Source organism: Microtus oregoni, unplaced genomic scaffold, assembly GCF_018167655.1.
Source record: "Microtus oregoni isolate MIOR12 unplaced genomic scaffold, Mior012 000044F_ref0000062, whole genome shotgun sequence".
NCBI lineage: Eukaryota > Metazoa > Chordata > Mammalia > Rodentia > Cricetidae > Microtus > Microtus oregoni.
Window position 1 is genome coordinate 6,055,865 of NW_024543218.1, and position 19,309 is coordinate 6,075,173.

General features: G+C 43.5%; 1 protein-coding gene across 1 annotated transcript in view; it reads right to left on the reverse strand.

Moving 5' to 3' along the window:
* Window positions 1–72: 72 nt before the first annotated feature.
* The window catches only part of LOC121434645 (multidrug resistance protein 2-like), a 31,327-nt gene continuing 12,090 nt past the window's right edge, over window positions 73–19,309 (reverse strand). Inside the window, 14 exon segments of the mRNA XM_041633583.1 lie at window positions 73–218; window positions 1,617–1,717; window positions 7,512–7,715; window positions 8,970–9,053; window positions 11,116–11,193; window positions 11,525–11,632; window positions 12,584–12,730; window positions 14,470–14,631; window positions 15,998–16,159; window positions 17,279–17,449; window positions 17,729–17,958; window positions 18,003–18,147; window positions 18,352–18,462; window positions 18,608–18,721. Coding sequence (XP_041489517.1) covers window positions 74–218; window positions 1,617–1,717; window positions 7,512–7,715; window positions 8,970–9,053; window positions 11,116–11,193; window positions 11,525–11,632; window positions 12,584–12,730; window positions 14,470–14,631; window positions 15,998–16,159; window positions 17,279–17,449; window positions 17,729–17,958; window positions 18,003–18,147; window positions 18,352–18,462; window positions 18,608–18,721 — 1,962 coding nt within the window. The 3' untranslated portion in view covers window position 73.

Sequence of the window (19,309 nt, forward strand, 5' to 3'; positions counted from 1 at the left end):
ATAAAATTTCATTGGTTCAAAAGCTTGGAACAAAACAATATATCAAATAATTGTCTGTTTAAGAACCCAATACTTACAGCATAACATTTTCAAAAGTCATCAGTTCATGAGCCACCAAGTAGGCACCAAGCCGGAAACACGCAGCATAGGAAAAATACATCATGGCCTGGGTGAAGGAGAACGTGATCCCAAAGATGTGAGCTTTCCTCAAAGCATTTCTGGAAAGAAGAAAACCCAAATTCACCCCACTTCATTCCTCAGTCATTCAAGTAACTTCCTGTGGGCTGGTGGAGGGACACACAAGAGGAACAGATACAATGGATTCCATTTCTAAAGAATTCAGCTTGAGCCCTTTAACTGAACCGGTTTGGTCTCTGAGATACAGAGGCAGGGGTGAATGCGTCTTTAGTGTAGGACTATTATGTCTTAGTGGGTTTATAACCAGACCTGTAACCCTGAGAAGAGCCTGTTTTACATTAACAAATGAATGGTCCTTCCCTATTTCCCCCCCCCCACCCCCACTTGGGGAATCAACACATCTACCCAACACCCTCCAGCTGTGGGTGGCAGAGCAGCAGGCCTGACCTTGCCTGTGGGGATCTAGATGAGGTGTACAGCAACAAAGCAGCCAGGAAATTTGGGGGGGGGGGAGCAAAAGGCACTGAAGTGCCTAGAGCCAGGGAGGCTTTACAAAGCATTAACATTCCAGGAATGTCTGAACAAGGATCTTGGGTGTGAGGTGAGGGCAGGAAAAGGGTGGGGATGGGCAGCCCCTTGACCTTCCTATCCTGCTAAAACCACCAACTTTCTTGTCTTTGCCACTTACTGGGATTTCTTTTCTTTTCTTTTTTCTTTTTTCTTTTCTTTCTTTCTCTCTCTCTTCTTTCTTTCTTTCTTTCTTTCTTTCTTTCTTTCTTTCTTGACAGGGTTTCTCTGTGTAAGTCCTAGTTGTCCTGGAACTTGTAGACCAGGAACTCACAGAGATCCACCCTCCTCTGCCTCCTAAGTGCTCAGAATAAAGGCTTGCACCACCACCACCTGGCAACTTACTGGGATTTCAAATGAAAACTTTCCTCAGAAAAAGAGGGCCTGCCATGATTATGACAAAGGTGCCTGGAAACCTTCAAGAGAGGTTTAGTTCTCTCCTTGTCCTAGAGGAGGAGCTGAGACTCCGAGGCTGGGCTCGCTAGTGTCCTGGTCACCTTTCCTTCAGAGCTGTCATAGGTACTGCTGGGGTACAGGGAGAAGAGAAGGTCTCCCCAGGAAAGGAAGGAGCAGAAAGTATCCTGGAGAGATCCCCTCAGTGTCCCACAACACCTCCATAGAGAACCCTCCCCCCGAATACGGCAAACAGCAGGGTCATCATCCCGACTGGACACCAGAGGCGTTACCCGTGGTCCTCTTCTCTGACCTCCCCAGTGTCACCAGCCCTCACTGCTCTACCTCACAGATGCCCCTGCCTAAGCTCAGGTCTCTTCATCTCTCTTGATAGTCTCAGGCGTTCCTTCTAGTACTTTCTTCTGTTCACTCTACCTTTTGGCAAAAGCGATCCTGAGAACAGAAGTCCTCACTAGAAAACCCCCCAGAGCCCTGGCCCACTCTTCAGGGCTTCTTACTTGTATGGTATCTGCAAGCTCTGAGCATACATGTCTTCAAACTTCTGCTCCCGATTCAAAGAGACGACAGTGCGGAAGTTCTCTATGGCTTCAGTAGCGATCTGTAAAACAACAGGCACAAGACCCAACAGGATCTCTTTTGAAATCTATAAATATCGTTAATAAAATAAGTTGCTACAATGTATTTAGCATGTAGTATTATCTATGAGCATCTTCTTTACTGAAAAAGAATATTAAATAATTTCTCAAACTAGACTTCAGGTCTGTATGGGACATCCACTAATCTTCCCCCCTCTTTAGAGAGATGGCCTAAAGCCACTGTCTTTACTTGGTTTTAAAAGAGGTACTTGAGAATTCAGTATGTTTTTTACAGTGCTTTCTTACACAGTGGATGTATTTCAACCTTCAATTGCTTTAGCTTGTTTATTCGTTTATTTGAGACAGGGTCTTGCAAAATATGCAAGACTGACCTAAAATTTGAAAACTTCCCACTCCGTCTGGGTGCGGTTAATACTGCCATGCACTGGCTTTACATATTTTTTGTTTTGTTTTGCATATTTTTAAAATGTGATATTTATCTATAAGTGCCATTGCTTTAAGACCTATCTGGAATATGCTACAAAATAAACCGTTCCACATCAGCATTTGAGACATTCACGTAAGCAGTGCTCTTCCCCCAAGTTTACCTATGGCTAATGATAAAGTGGATTCTGAATCTATACTGTCGTTGGTAAAGAGCATTCCAAGGTTCCTGAATACATGCAGTGGGTACCATAGACAACCTAAACAATGCACCTGTTTTCAGCCCTAGCAGCACTTTCAATTCTTATTCCCATAGATATCTTTGAATGTGAGGATTTACTGGCATGAAATAATTTACTTAGGAAAAATTTTTAAAAGTTAAATCACTAGGTCAAAGACAGTAAATGCTGTTTGTCATCAACAAATGTTGTACAGATGAACAGGATTCTCTGGCATTTCCATATATTCACATATCGTGTCCATCTTCCTTTCCACCCTCTCCTCAACCCTTCCTGGGTCCATACATTTCTCTCTCATCTTTTAACATATTCTACACACGGAATAAAGCACATTTGTTTTTTCTTATTTAACATGACCTACTCCAATTCTACTTTCCTGCAAATTTACTCTGTATGTGGCTTCTCATCTGGAAAACGAAGGGGAGAGATAGAAGCTCTCTACCATTTCTTTAGCTCTAAAACTCTAGGTCACCAAGAGAAGTTCCTTAGATACTCTTCTCTCAGGCTTTCACCGGTCAGACCTGATTTTAATAAGGACACATTCCATTATGTCATAATTTGTAGAACAATACCCCAAATATGAAATCCACTTATTTTTCACTGAATCCTGTACAAATTATCTAAATATGAAGAGGAGATAAAAAAAATCACTTTATGTTATCAATATCAGTGTCTTTGTATGTCTGTGCACCACTTGCATGCCATGCCCATGAAAGACAGAAGAGGGCATCAGATGCCCTGGAACTGGAGTTACTGATGGCTGTGAGCTGCTGTGTGGGTGCTGGGAACCCAGTCCTCTAGAAGAAGCTCATTTATGGGTGGAAGAGTTGTAACTCCAGCACGGCTGTTTCTTCTCCAGGCGATTTCTACTCAATACTTTAAGCTCTGATTTGCTGTCACCTTTCTTTGCTCTCTGAAGCAGTCTACGTCAGTCATTTCTGTTGTATGCTTGGAGTATTTTATTTGATGCTGTATTGCTAGCTATCTTTTGCTTCTGTCTATCTGCTAGTTGCTATTATTTTTGTACTTTGGTTTGCTAGCTGCCCACTTTATAAGTTCACTTAAATCTGAAGGTATGGCTATCACAGATCATTTTTCTGGATAGTCACTACACACATGCACACACCCATACACAGGCACATGCACACACACACACACACACACACACGCTTTCTCTCTCCCTCTACTTGTGATATCAGCACTGGGGAAGTGGAGAGAGAAGGACCCTGGGGACTGGCTGAGCTAGTCTAATGTAACCAGTGGTTTCTAGGGCCCAGGGAGGGACTCTGCCTCACAGACAAGGAGGATGGTTCTTGGGAAATGACCCGAGCCTGAGCTCCCCACGCATACGCACAGCACCCATACTCATGTACAACTGCATACACACACCAAACACATATGCATTTTAGAAAACCCTGAGAATAAGGAAAGTAAGATGGTAGAGGAAAAAATGATCCAGAAATCGTTGTTCAGATACATTGAACTATTTTTAATCACAGGGGTTCTTATTTGAACCCCTGCGCCAGGTTAGTCAGACAACTGAAGAAGCCGCAGCGAAGGGCGATGGGAAACAAGTTCCACGGTCAAATTCAATGAATGTCTGAAAGACTTCCTGCGCAAGGCCCCGGGTATCGCTGATAGAAATGAGAGTTTGAGCACAGGCTTCATATGGTCAGTGGAATGACATTCTATTCTACAGAATTATCTCTCCATTTTGAGGCGCAATGAAGCGATGAGGAAAAACCTGAACTAGAAGCTGGTACCCTTACAGCTTCAATCTCCACAAGTTTTAAAGACTAAGTAATTCCCTAAATGAAGAATTTTTAGTTGGAAGAGTAAAAAAATAGTACTGTTTCATTCAGAAAGTATCATTTACTAAATAACTTGGGAGAAAGGAACATACATGATTTTGGGGAAAAAAATGACTTCTTTACCTTCTTCCTCCTGCCTTCAAAAAATCATGTTTGATTATGGCTTTCAAGACTGAAAATCCCTACATGTTTTCAGTAGTGCTCATCAGTCCATAAGAACACGACTGCACACTGCCAAGAACACGCCATAGACAGTGGAGCTATGAGCTATGAGCGTGTTCTGACAGCACAGAGTGAGAATGGTGAGCAGCTCTGTCTTCCCAGACACCATGACTCCGGCTAACAAGGACAGTCTGCAACACCATACTATCAGGACAAAAGAAGGCCCTGACATTCTATTGCTGGGATATGAGCAGCCCTTGACATCACACACTTGAGTATGGGTTCTGTGAAATTACACAGAACGGCTTAGAAATCTCAAGCTTACCTCATTTCTTTAGAGGCAAATCATCAGAAACAGGCTTGTCCTTCATGGAACTTAAGTTTTAGCAAGGAATACACCCCATTCATTAACAAAGAAACAGGACAGAAACATCCGAGGAGGCACACATTCAGTAAGTGTGTGGCCTCTGAAAACACAGCTCAAAAACCTGAGTGATGGAAATGAGTCGTCCATGCGGTCCAAGGGAAGCAGAGTCGTGTGATAGGAATTGCAGAGCTCCTGGCGGCTGCAGCAGTGCGGACAATGACGACCACAGTGCAAGGAAAGAACAGTCAAGGACTGGACCACATCGGGTGTGCAGCCGGGAAAAAAAGCTTGGACTGTGTGCAGCTTGTTAAAGGTCACTGCAAGATTTAAAGCACAGGCTAGCACGACCCAATCTGTAACTAAGAGATATGAGAATGGACTCGTGGGGAGAATGTAGAATACAGGAAGAGACTAGAGCTAGCGTGACCCAATCTGGATCTAAGAGATATGAGAATGGACTCGTGTGGAGAATGTGCAATACAGGAGGAGACTGGAGCTAGCGTGACCCAATCTGGATCTAAGAGATATGAGAACGGGCTCATGTGAAGAATGAAGAATACGGGAGGAGAAGTCTAGAGAGTTAGATCAGTGAGACCTCCACTACCTTGTGGCTTTTTGACACGACCCAGGATCTCTCTAAACTTTGGGCTTTATCATCTGTCCAATAGGGACAATTCTGCACAGCTACTGACAGCCTTAAGTGAGAGAATACACATACAGCTCATAATGTGATGGCAGCTATAGGCCATCTATTTAATAATAAATAGCAACCTGAGAATTAGAACAATGAGCTTGATTTTTAATATTAAGTAGATGGCTGGAATAGCCACCGCCAGAGTCTCTATGCACTGTACTCCCTTCTAGGATCTACCACTGAATTAGAGCCTGACCGTGACTCTGAAAATCTGCCATAGACAGACACATCCATGTCCAACTGTGCCGCTTTCCTCAGTCATGCTGAAGTAAGCCTGTCCCTTCACAAGCCTGCACCTTCACAAGCCTGCTCCTTCACAAGCCTGCACCTTCACCCGCCTGTCCCTTCACAAGCCTGCACCTTCAAAAGCCTGCACCTTCACAAGCCTGCTCCTTCACAAGCCTGTCCCTTCACAAGCCTGTACCTTCACACGCCTGTACCTTCACACGCATGTACCTTCACAAGCCTGCACCTTCACAAGCCTGCACCTTCACAAGCCTGTACCTTCACAAGCCTGCACCTTCACAAGCCTGCACCTTCAAAAGCCTGCACCTTCACAAGCCTGCTCCTTCACAAGCCTGTCCCTTCACAAGCCTGTACCTTCACAAGCCTGCACCTTCACAAGCCTGCTCCTTCACAAGCCTGTACCTTCACACGCCTGTACCTTCACACGCATGTACCTTCACAAGCCTGCACCTTCACACGCCTGCACCTGCACAAGCCTGTATCTTCACAAACCTGTACCTTCACAAGCCTGCACCTTCACAAGCCTGTCCCTTCACAAGCCTGTCCCTTCACAAGCCTGTCCCTTCACAGGCCTGTACCAGATGCCTGGTCATCTTCCCACCATCACTCTACGGCATTTGAAGCGTATAAGTGCTATAAAATCGCAATGCTTTTCTTCAAATGAAAAGTCTTCACCATAGAAACAAAGAACCCCAGCACACTGTTAGCTGGAGTTATTTCTTAGGAAGCTGGGTCTCAGTTGCTCAGGCCAGAGCACTCCGAGGGCATTCACACTGTGAAGTCTGACCCTGGAAACAGTAGTTGCAGGCGAGAAAGCTGGCCATGCGGCTTTCTTTCAGAGAAACTCCAGGGAAACGGGTGAAGAACCTGGTGATGACTAACTTCTGGAACCTTCCTAATCATTCATGCCAGCAAGGTGCCTGCCTAGGAGACAAAGTATCAAACACACACCCACTGGGAGCCCAAATCCACTCACATCTGCCTTGGGCTAGGCCCTAAGTCTTGGGAATTTGGAAAATCCATCCGTAGATATAGCGCTAGTAGACACTGGGCTCATTTGAGGGGGCAGCCCTGTTCCAAACTCTCATTTCTGGGAGAGCATGTGATATCTGAGTATTCTCCACCATAACAGAATGTGGATTCCCAGCTAATGAACAGGAGTACCACTGCCTGAGTTTGGATCCTGGCTCCAGGAGAGACTGATTCTAAGGCGTGAAGAGCACAGCCTGTGTGCCCATCCGGCTCACCTAAGAGCTTTATAGCAGAACAACCTGGTCGGGTCAGTACAAGAAACAAAATATTTGCCAGGAAATCCAGTAGGTCCCACAAAAGAATTTGTTAAGCTGTGAAAAAAAAATAGCTAAGGGTGCACAACAAACAGGACCAAGGGGAAGAGGGCAGATGTGAGAGAAAGGGGGGCATGGAAAAGAGGAAAGCAGTAGTCTAAAGTGGAGCGAATCAATACTCTTGGGACTTTTCCATACTGGATCTCCCCAAATATGCATAACAAAATGTGCCTATGTCTCCACAATACAGGAATGGCTTAAAGAAAGAAAGATAGAAAGACAGAAGGTGGGGAGAGAAGGAAAGGGGGAAAGAGAAGAATGGAAGGGAATGCAGGAGGAAGTGGAGGCAGCAGCCTGAAACCAGAAAAGCCACGAAAAGCAGCTGCCAGGCTTTGAGCTGAGAGAGGCGTTGCCCACTTTTCTTCGGATACGAATCTGCAGGAAACTGAAGTTTGCTGGAAGAATGGTTAGGACAGCATCCTCAGGGCAGCCAGCAACAGGGAACTGGTGAACATCACCACCAAGGAACTTTTTCTGCTAGATAAGAATTGCGCTTTGTTGGACTCACCTTCCCAGAAACCTCCAGTTCTTTCTTGTCTTTTAGAGCTTGACTAGACAAGAGTTTCATTTCCATAATGCCACCCAAAATAATGAGGGGTACAATCACCACGAGTAAAAGTGTTAACTGCCAGCCGTAGATTAAAGATATGATAACTCCTGTCCCCAGATTTGCTACATTCTGGGTAGTTACAGCAAGCCTGGAACCCATAGCCTGAAAAACATAAGAAATTAGACACATTTTTATATTAACCGTAAAATACATGTACTCTTACGACTTAGGAGAATTTGCTTTCATGTGAATACATTAATTTTCTTCTTGGTTACTAAATTTGTGTTTCTAAAATGAGGATTTCCTCGACTCCTACAAAAATAGGACAGTGGATCAATAATCCAGAACTCATTTTTTTCTCTATTCTGATTCCTTTTTCTTTCTTTGGTGTGTTTGTCTGGAGGTGAATGCGCGTGTTTGTGGGGTGCAGGTACATGAGCATGCTGGCGTACTCACCCATGTGGAGGATAGAGCAGGATGTGGGTGTATCCCGCTACCGTTCTCTGCCTTACTGCCTTGAAACATTAGCCATAGCTTGCTCACAAGCTCCTGGGGTCCACCTATCCCTGTCCCCCCAGTGCTGAGGTTACAGGCATATGCAGTCAGTCATGCCTGGCTTTTTTACGTTGAATGTTGTGGATTCAAACCTGCAGAGAAAGTGCTCCTTCCTTCCGAACCTCCCCCCAGCCATGACTGATTCCTCAATTCAAAGACATCTTTATGTACCAAAGCATGATCACTAAAGCAAGTTCAGGGCAGAGGGAGACCCAACAATGAACATGTTTGCATTTTCACACCATCTTCTTGAAGGCTATTGCTATGAAGTGGCGGGTTATAGAAGACACTGTAACTTCAGCCAGAGATCAAAATCTGTTGATGTGAGAATTCAAAGTTATTCCTTCTCTAATTCTTAATAGGTGTTTTGTTTCCTATAATCATTTTAAGGAAGCTTTTCTTCCTTCTTCTCTGAACTATATGCCTAGAACATCCTGACAAGAGGTCATGTGTCCTTCTTGAGTAGCGATTACAGCTGTCCATTGACTAACTGAGCAGTAAGACAGACTGACCACTGTTAGTACTTCCCCTTCTGCTAGCAACACTCAGTGAGCCTTCTGGGCAGGATACCACACACAGCAGGTCTTTTCTAATAACTGTTCTCAGTGGATCTTATCAAAGGAATGCTTAGAAGTTATATACCATACAATATATATATGTATATATATTTAATATATATTTAATTTTATATCTTAGCTACAATGCAAATGATATCCCAGTGGGTTAAATGAATATTTACATTTTTGTCTGCCAACCCCTATTTACATTTTCTTAAAGACAGCCACTAACAGCTCTAAGGGAAAGGGATCTCACGCTGTGGATCAAGACGACATAATGACATCACCCCCAGGAAGCACATACCCCTTTCACATCAGCAGCATCACTGGCGAGCCTGGTGGTCAGTGCGCCAGTGCTGTTCTTATGGTCATCGAACCAGCTCATGTCCTGTAACACAGAGGTATTTTTTCACCGTAATGCCCTATTTATGAAACTCTGAGATTCAGGAGAAAGTGACAGTGTCAGCTATCACATATCCCCACATTTAGTATCCAGAATTTAATGTTCAACAGACAGAAGAGAGTTAATATGCAAACACACAACTGGACTGTTTTATTCGTTAATTTATATAAAAATGTCTCCTTGTCTCCAGCAGAACTCCAAGTGTTAAACAGTGAAGAGTGACACATTGCTGTCATACAGCCTCAGCTCCAGAGACAGAAGGCATGAGGAAACAAATTCACATTGTCTGGACGGTACCTAACACTCTGGACAAAAACATATTAAAGAAGGACAAAGGGTAAGGGACAAGGCAGAGAAGTGGCAGGAAGGATTTCTAAGGGGACTGGGAGCAGACATGCAAAGGAAGGAAGAGATGAGCGTGTCCAAGAGAAGATGATGCAGCACTTGCAGTGACCTGAGCCGAGGCACACTCGGTCTTAACAAAAGCTAGCAGGCTGTGGTAGCCCAAACACACACAACAAACCCACAGTGTTTGTCTCTAAACCAGCCTCTTCCTGTGGACTCTTTTGTCCTATTGTGATCCCCCTGAACCTCTCTTCCACCACCACTGTGCAGTTACCTATGGTGTCTGGACAGGGGTGCCATTGTAGCTGAGGTAGACGGGAGCTACACATGGCCTTTGGCAGCTGTGGAGACTAGAGACTTCCCTGCTGGATGCACACTGCGTCCAGACCAAGATGAGGATGGAGGCCATGAAACCAGCGAGGAGGCTGAGGAGCGACTGGTCATTAACCAGGAGGGGTCATCAGGTTTCAGTCTGAACAGCGGCCTGCAGGCCCCACCCTCCTGTCATCTCCCTCCCAACATAGACATAGTTTCAAAAATTAAAATAAATCTTGAAATAACAACAAAATAACAGCCAAGATACTGTCTGCATGGAAGACTGATGCTTTGGAGCTGGGTTCAAGTGCCTCTGGCTTGCCTGGGCTAGGATGCCTGGACATTTTTTTATTTAACAATAAATGTTAAAAAAAAAAAACAGGGTGAAGAACCTGGTGATGACTAACTTCTGGAACCTTCCTAATCATTCATGCCAGCAAGGTGCCTGCCTAGGAGACAAAGTATCAAACACACACCCACTGGGAGCCCAAATCCACTCACATCTGCCTTGGGCTAGGCCCTAAGTCTTGGGAATTTGGAAAATCCATCCATAGATAAAGCACTAATAGACACTAGGCTCATTTGAGGGGGCAGCCCTGTTCCAAACTCTCATTTCTGGGAGAGCATGTGATATCTGACTATTCTCCACCATAACAGAATGAACAGGAGTACCACTGCCTGAGTTTGGATCCTGGCTCCAGGAGAGACTGATTCTAAGGCATGAAGAGCACAGCCTTAAAAGTTTTAAAGTCGTATGTAAATTTCTCATAGTTGATAAAAACCAAAAATCTTTCCTCTTTCAACTGGGCTGTCCTGAGATACTTTTCCCAAATCCAAATTCTTCGTTAAGGAAAATAAGCTCGCTGTCTGTTTGAGGTTCTTGAAGATGCGAAGTGTGAGGTGCACTCTGTCCTCTCAAGGCAGAGCTAACACTTTATGTGGGTCATGTTAGCCTTTGAGGAGCAAAGAAACCAGGCAGTGAGGGATGATGCTCACGGCAATGCCCTTGGATCTGTGGAATGAAAAGCATGGGTGGGGGTATCCCAGGCTCACAGGAGAAAGAAGGAGGAGGGAATGAGCACTATTGAAGATTACTCTGGTTTCTGTGTTTTTCAACGCTGGACCAAAAGCCTGGAGGAGAATCTACTCTGGAGACTCCATTTGTCCCAACTCAGTCTGGTTCCTTGTGCCCGGCTGCAGCAAACAGAGTGCATATCCGCATCCTACATCGACAGATGGTTTACCAGCATCTCAAGAGGAGGCTGAGGGAGACCCGTGCAGGATTTCTATCTAAGGAACTTGACAGCTCTCCTACAATCTGTGTCCATGGAGCACAAGAGAGAATTCCTACTCCCCAACCACAGGGTGCAAGCCACAGCAGCCATACCTGTCTCAGCATGGACTTGAAAACATTGTATCGGAGTCGCTTGGTGAGGATCTCTCCAGCTTTGCCAAACGTGAAGCCCTAAGAAGAATGAGAAGGCGTCACACAGAAGGCTGGCCAGGAACTCAGACACCAAACACACAGGGGATGGATGCTAAACTAATCTTGGGCTCCCATTCTCATGTCTCCATCTCTGTTCTAAACTCTGTAGCACATTGAACACTCCCTACTGTGATCAGGTCGAGGGCTGTAGTAGGCAAAAGGGTAGAGAGGAGGAAGAAGCAAGAAGGGGAGGTAGAGCCACAGGACTGGTACAGTCCAGGTGATGAAAGAGGAACTATACAAACAGGAAAAGTAAGTACTTGTTTCCAAAATCTTCCAAAATGAATACAGAAGCGATGTAGACACTTACCTGAAAGAAATATGTAACAAAACAAATCATTCCCATGACCAGAAAAAGCAGTGAAAACAAATTACAATTCTGTTGTTTGGTTTCGGGGTCATCATCTCTTGTGAAAACCTGTGACAAAATATTTGAGGGGTTCTTAGTTCTATGGCTCAGGAAGGCATTCCTCAGGGAGGCCATCCCACTCTCACTTAGTGTGGGGGACAAAACAGACTTTGTATCTTGGAACAAGGGTGGCTTCCAGAACGCTGGCCTCTAAGGCATCTGCATCTGTTCTTCATGACAGAGATCGTCTGCCATTCACAGACTCACCCAGCATTTCCCCGGGGCCACAGAGATCAATGCGTGCTACACTACTATGGAAGGCATTGTAATAAATTCTCTCCACTTGGAAGCTTGGTAAGGAACACCGTTGTTCAACAACTCATTATTTTACTATGCGAAGATTTCAAAGTGTTCCAAGCTGTTTGAGGACTTGGGACTGGATACTGTATCATGGAGCTCATCCCTGAAGAAAATGGAGTCTCCGTCTCTTAGCAGCCATTGACTGATTCTGGGGCCTTGTGAAATGTCCCCACCCACACTGGCATGTTGACTAGTATGTCATAACATGGGTCTTGTTTAGGCAATTATATTGTTGAGATTTCATGGGTACAGCTCCCATGTCCTGGTTCTCTGGCTCTTTCCACTCCCACAGGACAGCTCATTCTGTCAACTGTCTTTTATCCTCATTTCTTCGTGTTCATCCACTAACCAGACTCAGGAGAGTGTGTGTATAACAATAATAATTATGAAAGAGTGAAAGAATTGGAGAGTGGGTGGGGAGTAGATCTAAGGAGCTAGAGGAGGTTAAAGGAGATGGAAATGATGTAAATACAGTACTCTTGCATGAAAGTCTCAAAAAAAATTTAAATAAAAAAATTCGGTTTCCTCTTACAAATTAGACTTCTATTCTCTCTTCAAGCCATGTTTTTCAGGCTTCTTGTCAACAGTACAAATAGAAGCCATTCATTCGCTCTTCATCAGTGAACACAACAAATACACAAAAAGGCCACGGAAACTTACCCCTATAATCCTTGAAAATACTATGGCGAACACTGGTTGCATGCATCCGCTTATAACAGCACAAAACACACCAACGACTAAGTAAGGCCATTCAGTTATGTTCAGCTTTAGGATCCGCCAGAAGGAAACAAGAGGCACATCTTCCTCCTAGAAAATGCATGCATTACAGCAGGACAGTTTACAAAATTCATAATGTGGGGGCTAGAGAAATGTCTCAGCAGTTCAGAGCACTTGCTGATCTTGCAGAGGACCCATGCTCTGTTCCCAGCACCCACAAGGCAACTCATAATTGTCTTTAACTATGGGTCTACGTGTTAGGATTACGCTGGCCTGCCCTGTCACCTGGCAGGATGAACCCAGGCAATACCCTGTCCCTTTAAGAGACAAGCTCCACCCAGTCACAATCTCTCACTTCCGGCCCAGGCAAGCCCACCTTAGCCCTTCCCTCTTTCTCCTCTCTCTCTCTCTCTCTCTCTCTCTCTTTCTCTCCCTCTCCCTTCCTCTCCCGTATCCTCCCACTACCATCTTCCTAAATATAACTCCATACTCCCCAAGCTCTCTTTGCATGGTGTATTCTGTTTACTGCACGGTCCCCCACCTGCAGTGGGACCTGCCAGGCTCACTTGTGCTGCATCCTACACTGGGGTTCTGTTTCTGGCCTTTAGGGGTACCCCCCCCCCGACACATGCATGGCACACATACACACATACAGGTAAAACACTCATGCACATAGACGTATTATTTAAAAATTGATAATTAAGTCTATCATATAGCTCCATCCATCCATATTATCATTAATGAATATAATATGATCCCTTATCGACTGGTAGTACTATATTGAAGCTAACTCTGGCATTTTCATTCTTTTTTTCAAAAAACCAAAGATGTTCTTATCAAAACTCTTGATTCACAAGACAAGAATATTTACTATGGGGAACAAACAGAATAGAAAATTTAATACTGGCAGAACCACCAGTCTCACTGTTTGTAAAAATTATTAAACTGCCCTAACACACAATAATTCTGTTATTATGGATTTGAGATTATAAAGAATATGTGCTTCTAACTCTCCTAAACATAATCTTGAAGGCTATATGTTTATTTAAATATCTATGGTTGGACTCCAGCACTATCCACTGTTCAGAATCTCCATGTATGCCCAGAGTACAAGGGCAGACAGGAAGAGCTGTGTCCTACTTGCTATAGTAGATCGTAAAATGAGGGGTGGGAGACATAGCTCATTGGTACGGTGCCCAACTAAAAATATGAGGTCCTAGCACCACAAAAATGAAACAAAACAAAAAGCTTATTTTACTAATGCTTTAAGATTTATTCAGCATTCCTAATTTTAGGAATTCCTGACGGTGATGGTTAATATCGTCATTTTAATAGGATTCAGAATAACCAAGCAGTCAAACGTCAGAGCATGACAGCGAGGGATTATCCAGGTTAAGATCTGCTTAACCGCTGTGAGAAGACCTAACTGTGGGGCTGTCTCAAAGGGGAGGGAACCGAACACAGGCATGTATCACTCTAAAGCCCCATCATGATGAACTCGCCCTCAAACTCTGAGACACTACAGACCCTTCCATCCTCCCTGAAGCTGCTCCAGTTGAGTACTCTGTCACAGAAAAGCCCTTAACTGACCACAGTTTCTTTACATAAATCCAAAATTAAAAAACTTCCTAAGAATTCTTACTCTTAAATTCTGAGCTGACTGTAAAATGCTGTGGTTTTGATTTCTGGAATAATCTATAAAACATGACAGAAGGAGTCTTATACAGTTGTATCTTGTTTTCCTCCTACCCCGGCCCTAGCTTACCCAATTAACACACAAGGAAGGGTGTGGGGAGGGTTTAGCCCCATGACTACAGCCACATCCATACCTGGGCCTCCTTCGCACTAACTCTTCTCTCTTGGTCTTGTGGACCGTAGCTACATTTCCGTATTAAAGGGGATGTGGATTCGTGTGCAGCCAATTCAGGGGCACCAGTGTCACTTTGGGATTCATAAGCTTCATTTTTCAGTTTAATCTCATTTCCTGTAGTCTAAAACAAATAAGAAAGATGGAGAAATTGGTTAGACAAGGGTCCATGGACATCAGCATTAGGAAAATCAGGAAAGTTCCAAGGTTTTATGGGACATGATGGGACTAAGCTGCTCTGCTTGCTCGTGGGATGAAATGTAAACCGCAGAGTGACAAGGACTGCCACCAAATAGAATACTCTTAGCCACTCTGTGCTGCTTACTGGGTCAACTGCACACAAACCTACACATCTAGGAAACAGGAATCTTAATTAAGAAGATGCTTCCTTTAGACTGGCATTTAAGCAATTCTATGGGGTATTTTTTTATTTACGATTTCAGTGGGTGGGCCAGCACACTGGGCAGGTGGTCCTCGGTAGTTCAAGAAAGACTGGGGAAGCCAGAGTGAGTGAGTCAGTAAGCAGCACTCCTCCATGGCCCCCGCAATCAGCTCCTCCTCCAGCTTCCGCCTGAGTCCCTGGTCTGACTTCCCTGATGATGGAACATAGGATGGAATCAGCCCTGTCCTCCCTAAGCTGTGCTTGGTCCTGGCACTATAAAGTGCCACAGAAAGTAACTGAAACAGTCTTTTTTCTGAGGCACTCAGCCAATGAAGTTTGCTTTGAACTAGTGTAATCAAAGGCAATGAGGTGTATCCCATAATGTAAGCCACATCTGCCATTTAAAATGTTCTAGCAGGGGGCTGGAGAGATGGCTCAGTGGTTAAAAGCATTGCCTGCTCTTCCAAAGGTTCTGACTTCAATTCCCAGCAACCACATGGTGGCTCAGAACCATCTGTAATGAGGTCTGGTGCCCTCTTCTGGCCTGTAGACATACACACAGACAGAATGTTGTATACATAATAAATAAATAGATAAATAAATAAATAAGTAAGTAAGTAATAAAATAAATGTTCTAGCAGCAATATTAGAGAATGTGAAAATGGATAAAAATCAATTTAACTATATATTTAATCTAGAGAATCTAAGATGTTATTGTCATCAGCATATTATCGATTTAACATGCAGCAATACAAAAAGCTACTGGAATATTTTGCATTTTTTATACTAGGCCTTCAGAATCCCAGTGTTCATTTTGTACTTAAAACATTTCACACTCCAGATTAACCAATATTCTAACGTTCAGTAGCCACATGTGGCCAGCAGCTCCTACCATGGGTAGCTCATCTCTAAACCTTGTTAAATGTTAATTATCCTTTATAAGCTTCTCTCTTTCCCAAAAAAAAGCAACACAAAACTCTTACTTGATCCTATATATCCACAGCACTTTTCCTGCTTTTCAAGATAATCAAATTAAATCATCTATAGCATTAAATGGTAGTATGTTATCGATAAGATAATTTTGGAAAATTCCAGAGTTCCACTGTACCTGTGTCATGACAAGTTTGAAGTAAATGCCCTTCTCTTTCATGAGCTCATCGTGATTTCCTTGCTCCACAATGACACCACCATCAAAGCCAGCAATGACATCAGCGTTGCGAACTGTAGACAAGCGGTGAGCTATCACAATGGTGGTCCGGCCTTCCCGAGCCTGGAGACACAGAAACCTGACTTTTTATACATGAATAACTAACTATATGGAAAGACTCACTCATTCAACTTATGCTTACTGAATGCCAGTGCTTTGACAACATAAAACCAGCAAAGCTACAGAAAACAGTCTATGATTTCAATGAATGCGTGGGCATGAAGTTCCACTTAGCCGAGAAGCATTCATAACTGATAGCTCCAGTAGAGAAAAAAATTCGTTTTCTTCAGTGAAGTAAAACTGTGCATCAGCCACACTACAGGGCAGGCTCAGGAGTAGTCAGCCAGCACTAACTGGACTCTGGATTTGTTTGTCTTGAGGATCAGAAGACAGAGAAGATGAAGTAAGCTGGTAGGAAGGTGAGGAAGGATAAGGGAGAGACTGGGGTTGCAGTTGCGTAAAGAATATGACCAAAGCTGGGTGGTGGTGGCACAGGCCTTTAATCCCAGCACTTGGGAGGCAGAGGTAGGTGGGTCTCTGAGTTCAAGGTCAGTCTGGACTACAGAGCTAGTTCCAGAACAGCCCGGGCTATGCAGGGAAACTCTGTCTCATAAAACAATAATACCAACAAAGAATATGATCAAAATATATTGTATAAAATTCTTAAAAAATAAATAAAGCCGGGTGGTGGTGGCGCACGCCTTTAATCCCAGCACTTGGGAGGCAGAGGCAGGTGGATCTCTGTGAGTTCGAGACCAGCCCGGTCTACAAGAGCTAGTTCCAGGACAGGCTCCAAAACCACAGAGAAACCCTGTCTCGAAAAACCAAAAATAAATAAATAAATAAATAAATAAATAAATAAATAAATAAAAATTATTAGAAAATAAATAGAATTTTTTTAAAGAAGAGTGCTCTGAGGAGGTAGAAACTGAAAGATACTAAGATTCATAAATCAGTCTGTGCTGTCAAATCCATGAGCTCTAGGTTCAGGGACAGACACTGTCTCAAAAAAGAAGGTGGAGATCAATTAAGGAAGATAATCCATGCATGCACACACATGTTCAAGTGCACCTATACATGCATATGCATACACATACATACACAGTCACACAGACAAGAAAAAATACAAATAATGGAATATTAATATTCCTATAATTCAACTTTTAAGTATAGCTCACAGACCTTATCCAGAGCAGCCTGAACCACAGCTTCACTTTCTGTGTCCAAGGCTGACGTCGCCTCATCCAACAAAAGGATCTTGGGGTTGCGGATCAGGGCACGAGCAATGGCAATTCTCTGTTTCTGTCCCCCACTCAGCTGCGCCCCTCTCTCACCAACCAGGGTGTCAAATTTCTACAATTAAAACAATAAAGAAACAAACAAATTAACAGGAAATATAGTGAAACAATAAACTACCTCAGCTCTCATTTCAAATTGGGACGTAATCATCAGTGGAGCTTGGCCAGCAACACAGTCCAGTTCTTGGCAAGAAGTATCTACCACTAGTCGATAGGGTGAGCGATGGAAAATCCACAGTAAACTGGAATTCCCCTCTAAGGAAGTTCATCCAACTCACAGGAGTTTCCTGAGTTCACATGAGCCTCGGGGTGACAGAGGGCAGGCACAACTCACGTGGGGCAGTTTCATGATGAAGTCATAGGCGTTGGCTTCCTTGACTGCTCTCTCGATCTCATCCATGGTGACGTTCTCTCGGCCATAGCGAATGTTTTCAGCGATCGTGGTGGCAAACAACACTGGTTCCTGACTCACCACGCCGATGATTTCCCGCAGGTACCTCACATTGATGGTCCTGATGTCCTGGCCGTCGATACTGACCTGAAACGGAATGTGTGGTTGTCACACTTTAGAACCATGGAGTCAGAATGATGGGCAAGGGTAGCGCTGCTGGCTGCACGACCACTCACCACGCCCTCCGTGGGGTCGTAGAGCCTCTGCAGCAGCTGGACAGTGGTGCTCTTCCCACAGCCACTGTTGCCGACCAGGGCCACGGTCTGTCCACTCTGCACCTTCAGGTTGAGGCCCTTCAAAATCTGCCAAGACAGACGAAAAGCTAGTGTTAGGGCAATTCCCAGGATAGATAGACAAACATAAGTTCTATGAGCAGAAAGCTGAATTCAGTACTGGGTTTAAATACGTAACATACATGTGATTATTTGTCTTTGTTTTACAGTATCTAAAAGAATGTCTCTATCCAATAGATTATTGAATCATAGATTTATCATTTATTGCCATACCTTAACTCCACTTCGAGATGGGTAGCTGAAGTGAACATTTTTAAATTCTAAATTTCCCATTATACTGTCTGGTTTATGTCCCTTTGTTGAGAAGCTGTCAATGCTTGGCTCCTAAACAGAAGTGTATGTTAGGAGATCACCAGGTTACAATCACTACTCTGTAGTGACAGTTGTAGAGAGAGGAAGTAAAAGGGAAACCGACTCGAACAGTAATCAATCTTTTATGTAGGTGAATAAATGGGCCAGCCAGACTTACGTTATCAATTATCTTGAAGATTTCATAGGCGGCCCCTCTTGCATTTGCAAAGGCTTCTACATTAGGGGCAATATGTCCAATACTGAAAGTCCCAAATAATATAGAGTAGAAGACCTGAAGAAGGGGACCAATGCATACAATTACTTAGTGCTCAGCACAATTTTCCTCATGTTTCCTTTTTCTGCTAATATAACCAATTTCATTTCAAAATGACAAGAAAAACTAACACAAAATACTGAGACTGAGGAGAATAAATGGCAAGAATACTAAGTACTAAAACATTTTAAGTTTATGACTACGAAATTCAAGTTAAAATCGTGGTATTAGCCTACATTTAACTCTTTATAGTTTATACAATATCAAAATATTATACTGTAGCCACCAAGAGCAAATATTTGTTGACTCTTCAATTAAAATAAATAATATAAATTTAAGTTTAAACACTTAATGTGTTTAGAATTTAGAATTAGTTGACTTGCTTCATCACACAATGGTATACTTTCTATACACTCATATTTAGTAGAAAGTTTTGTTTTCAAAGATTCAGCATTTTTACTTAGATCCTCACGAGAATAACCTGAAATAAACACAAGAAGCCCAGGTCTGTACCTGGATGAGTACTGTAATCTTTAGAACATTCTCTTCACACCTTTGGCTATCAAGCTGACCTGCTGTCTAGGCTGCATCAGATGCTACAGTTTC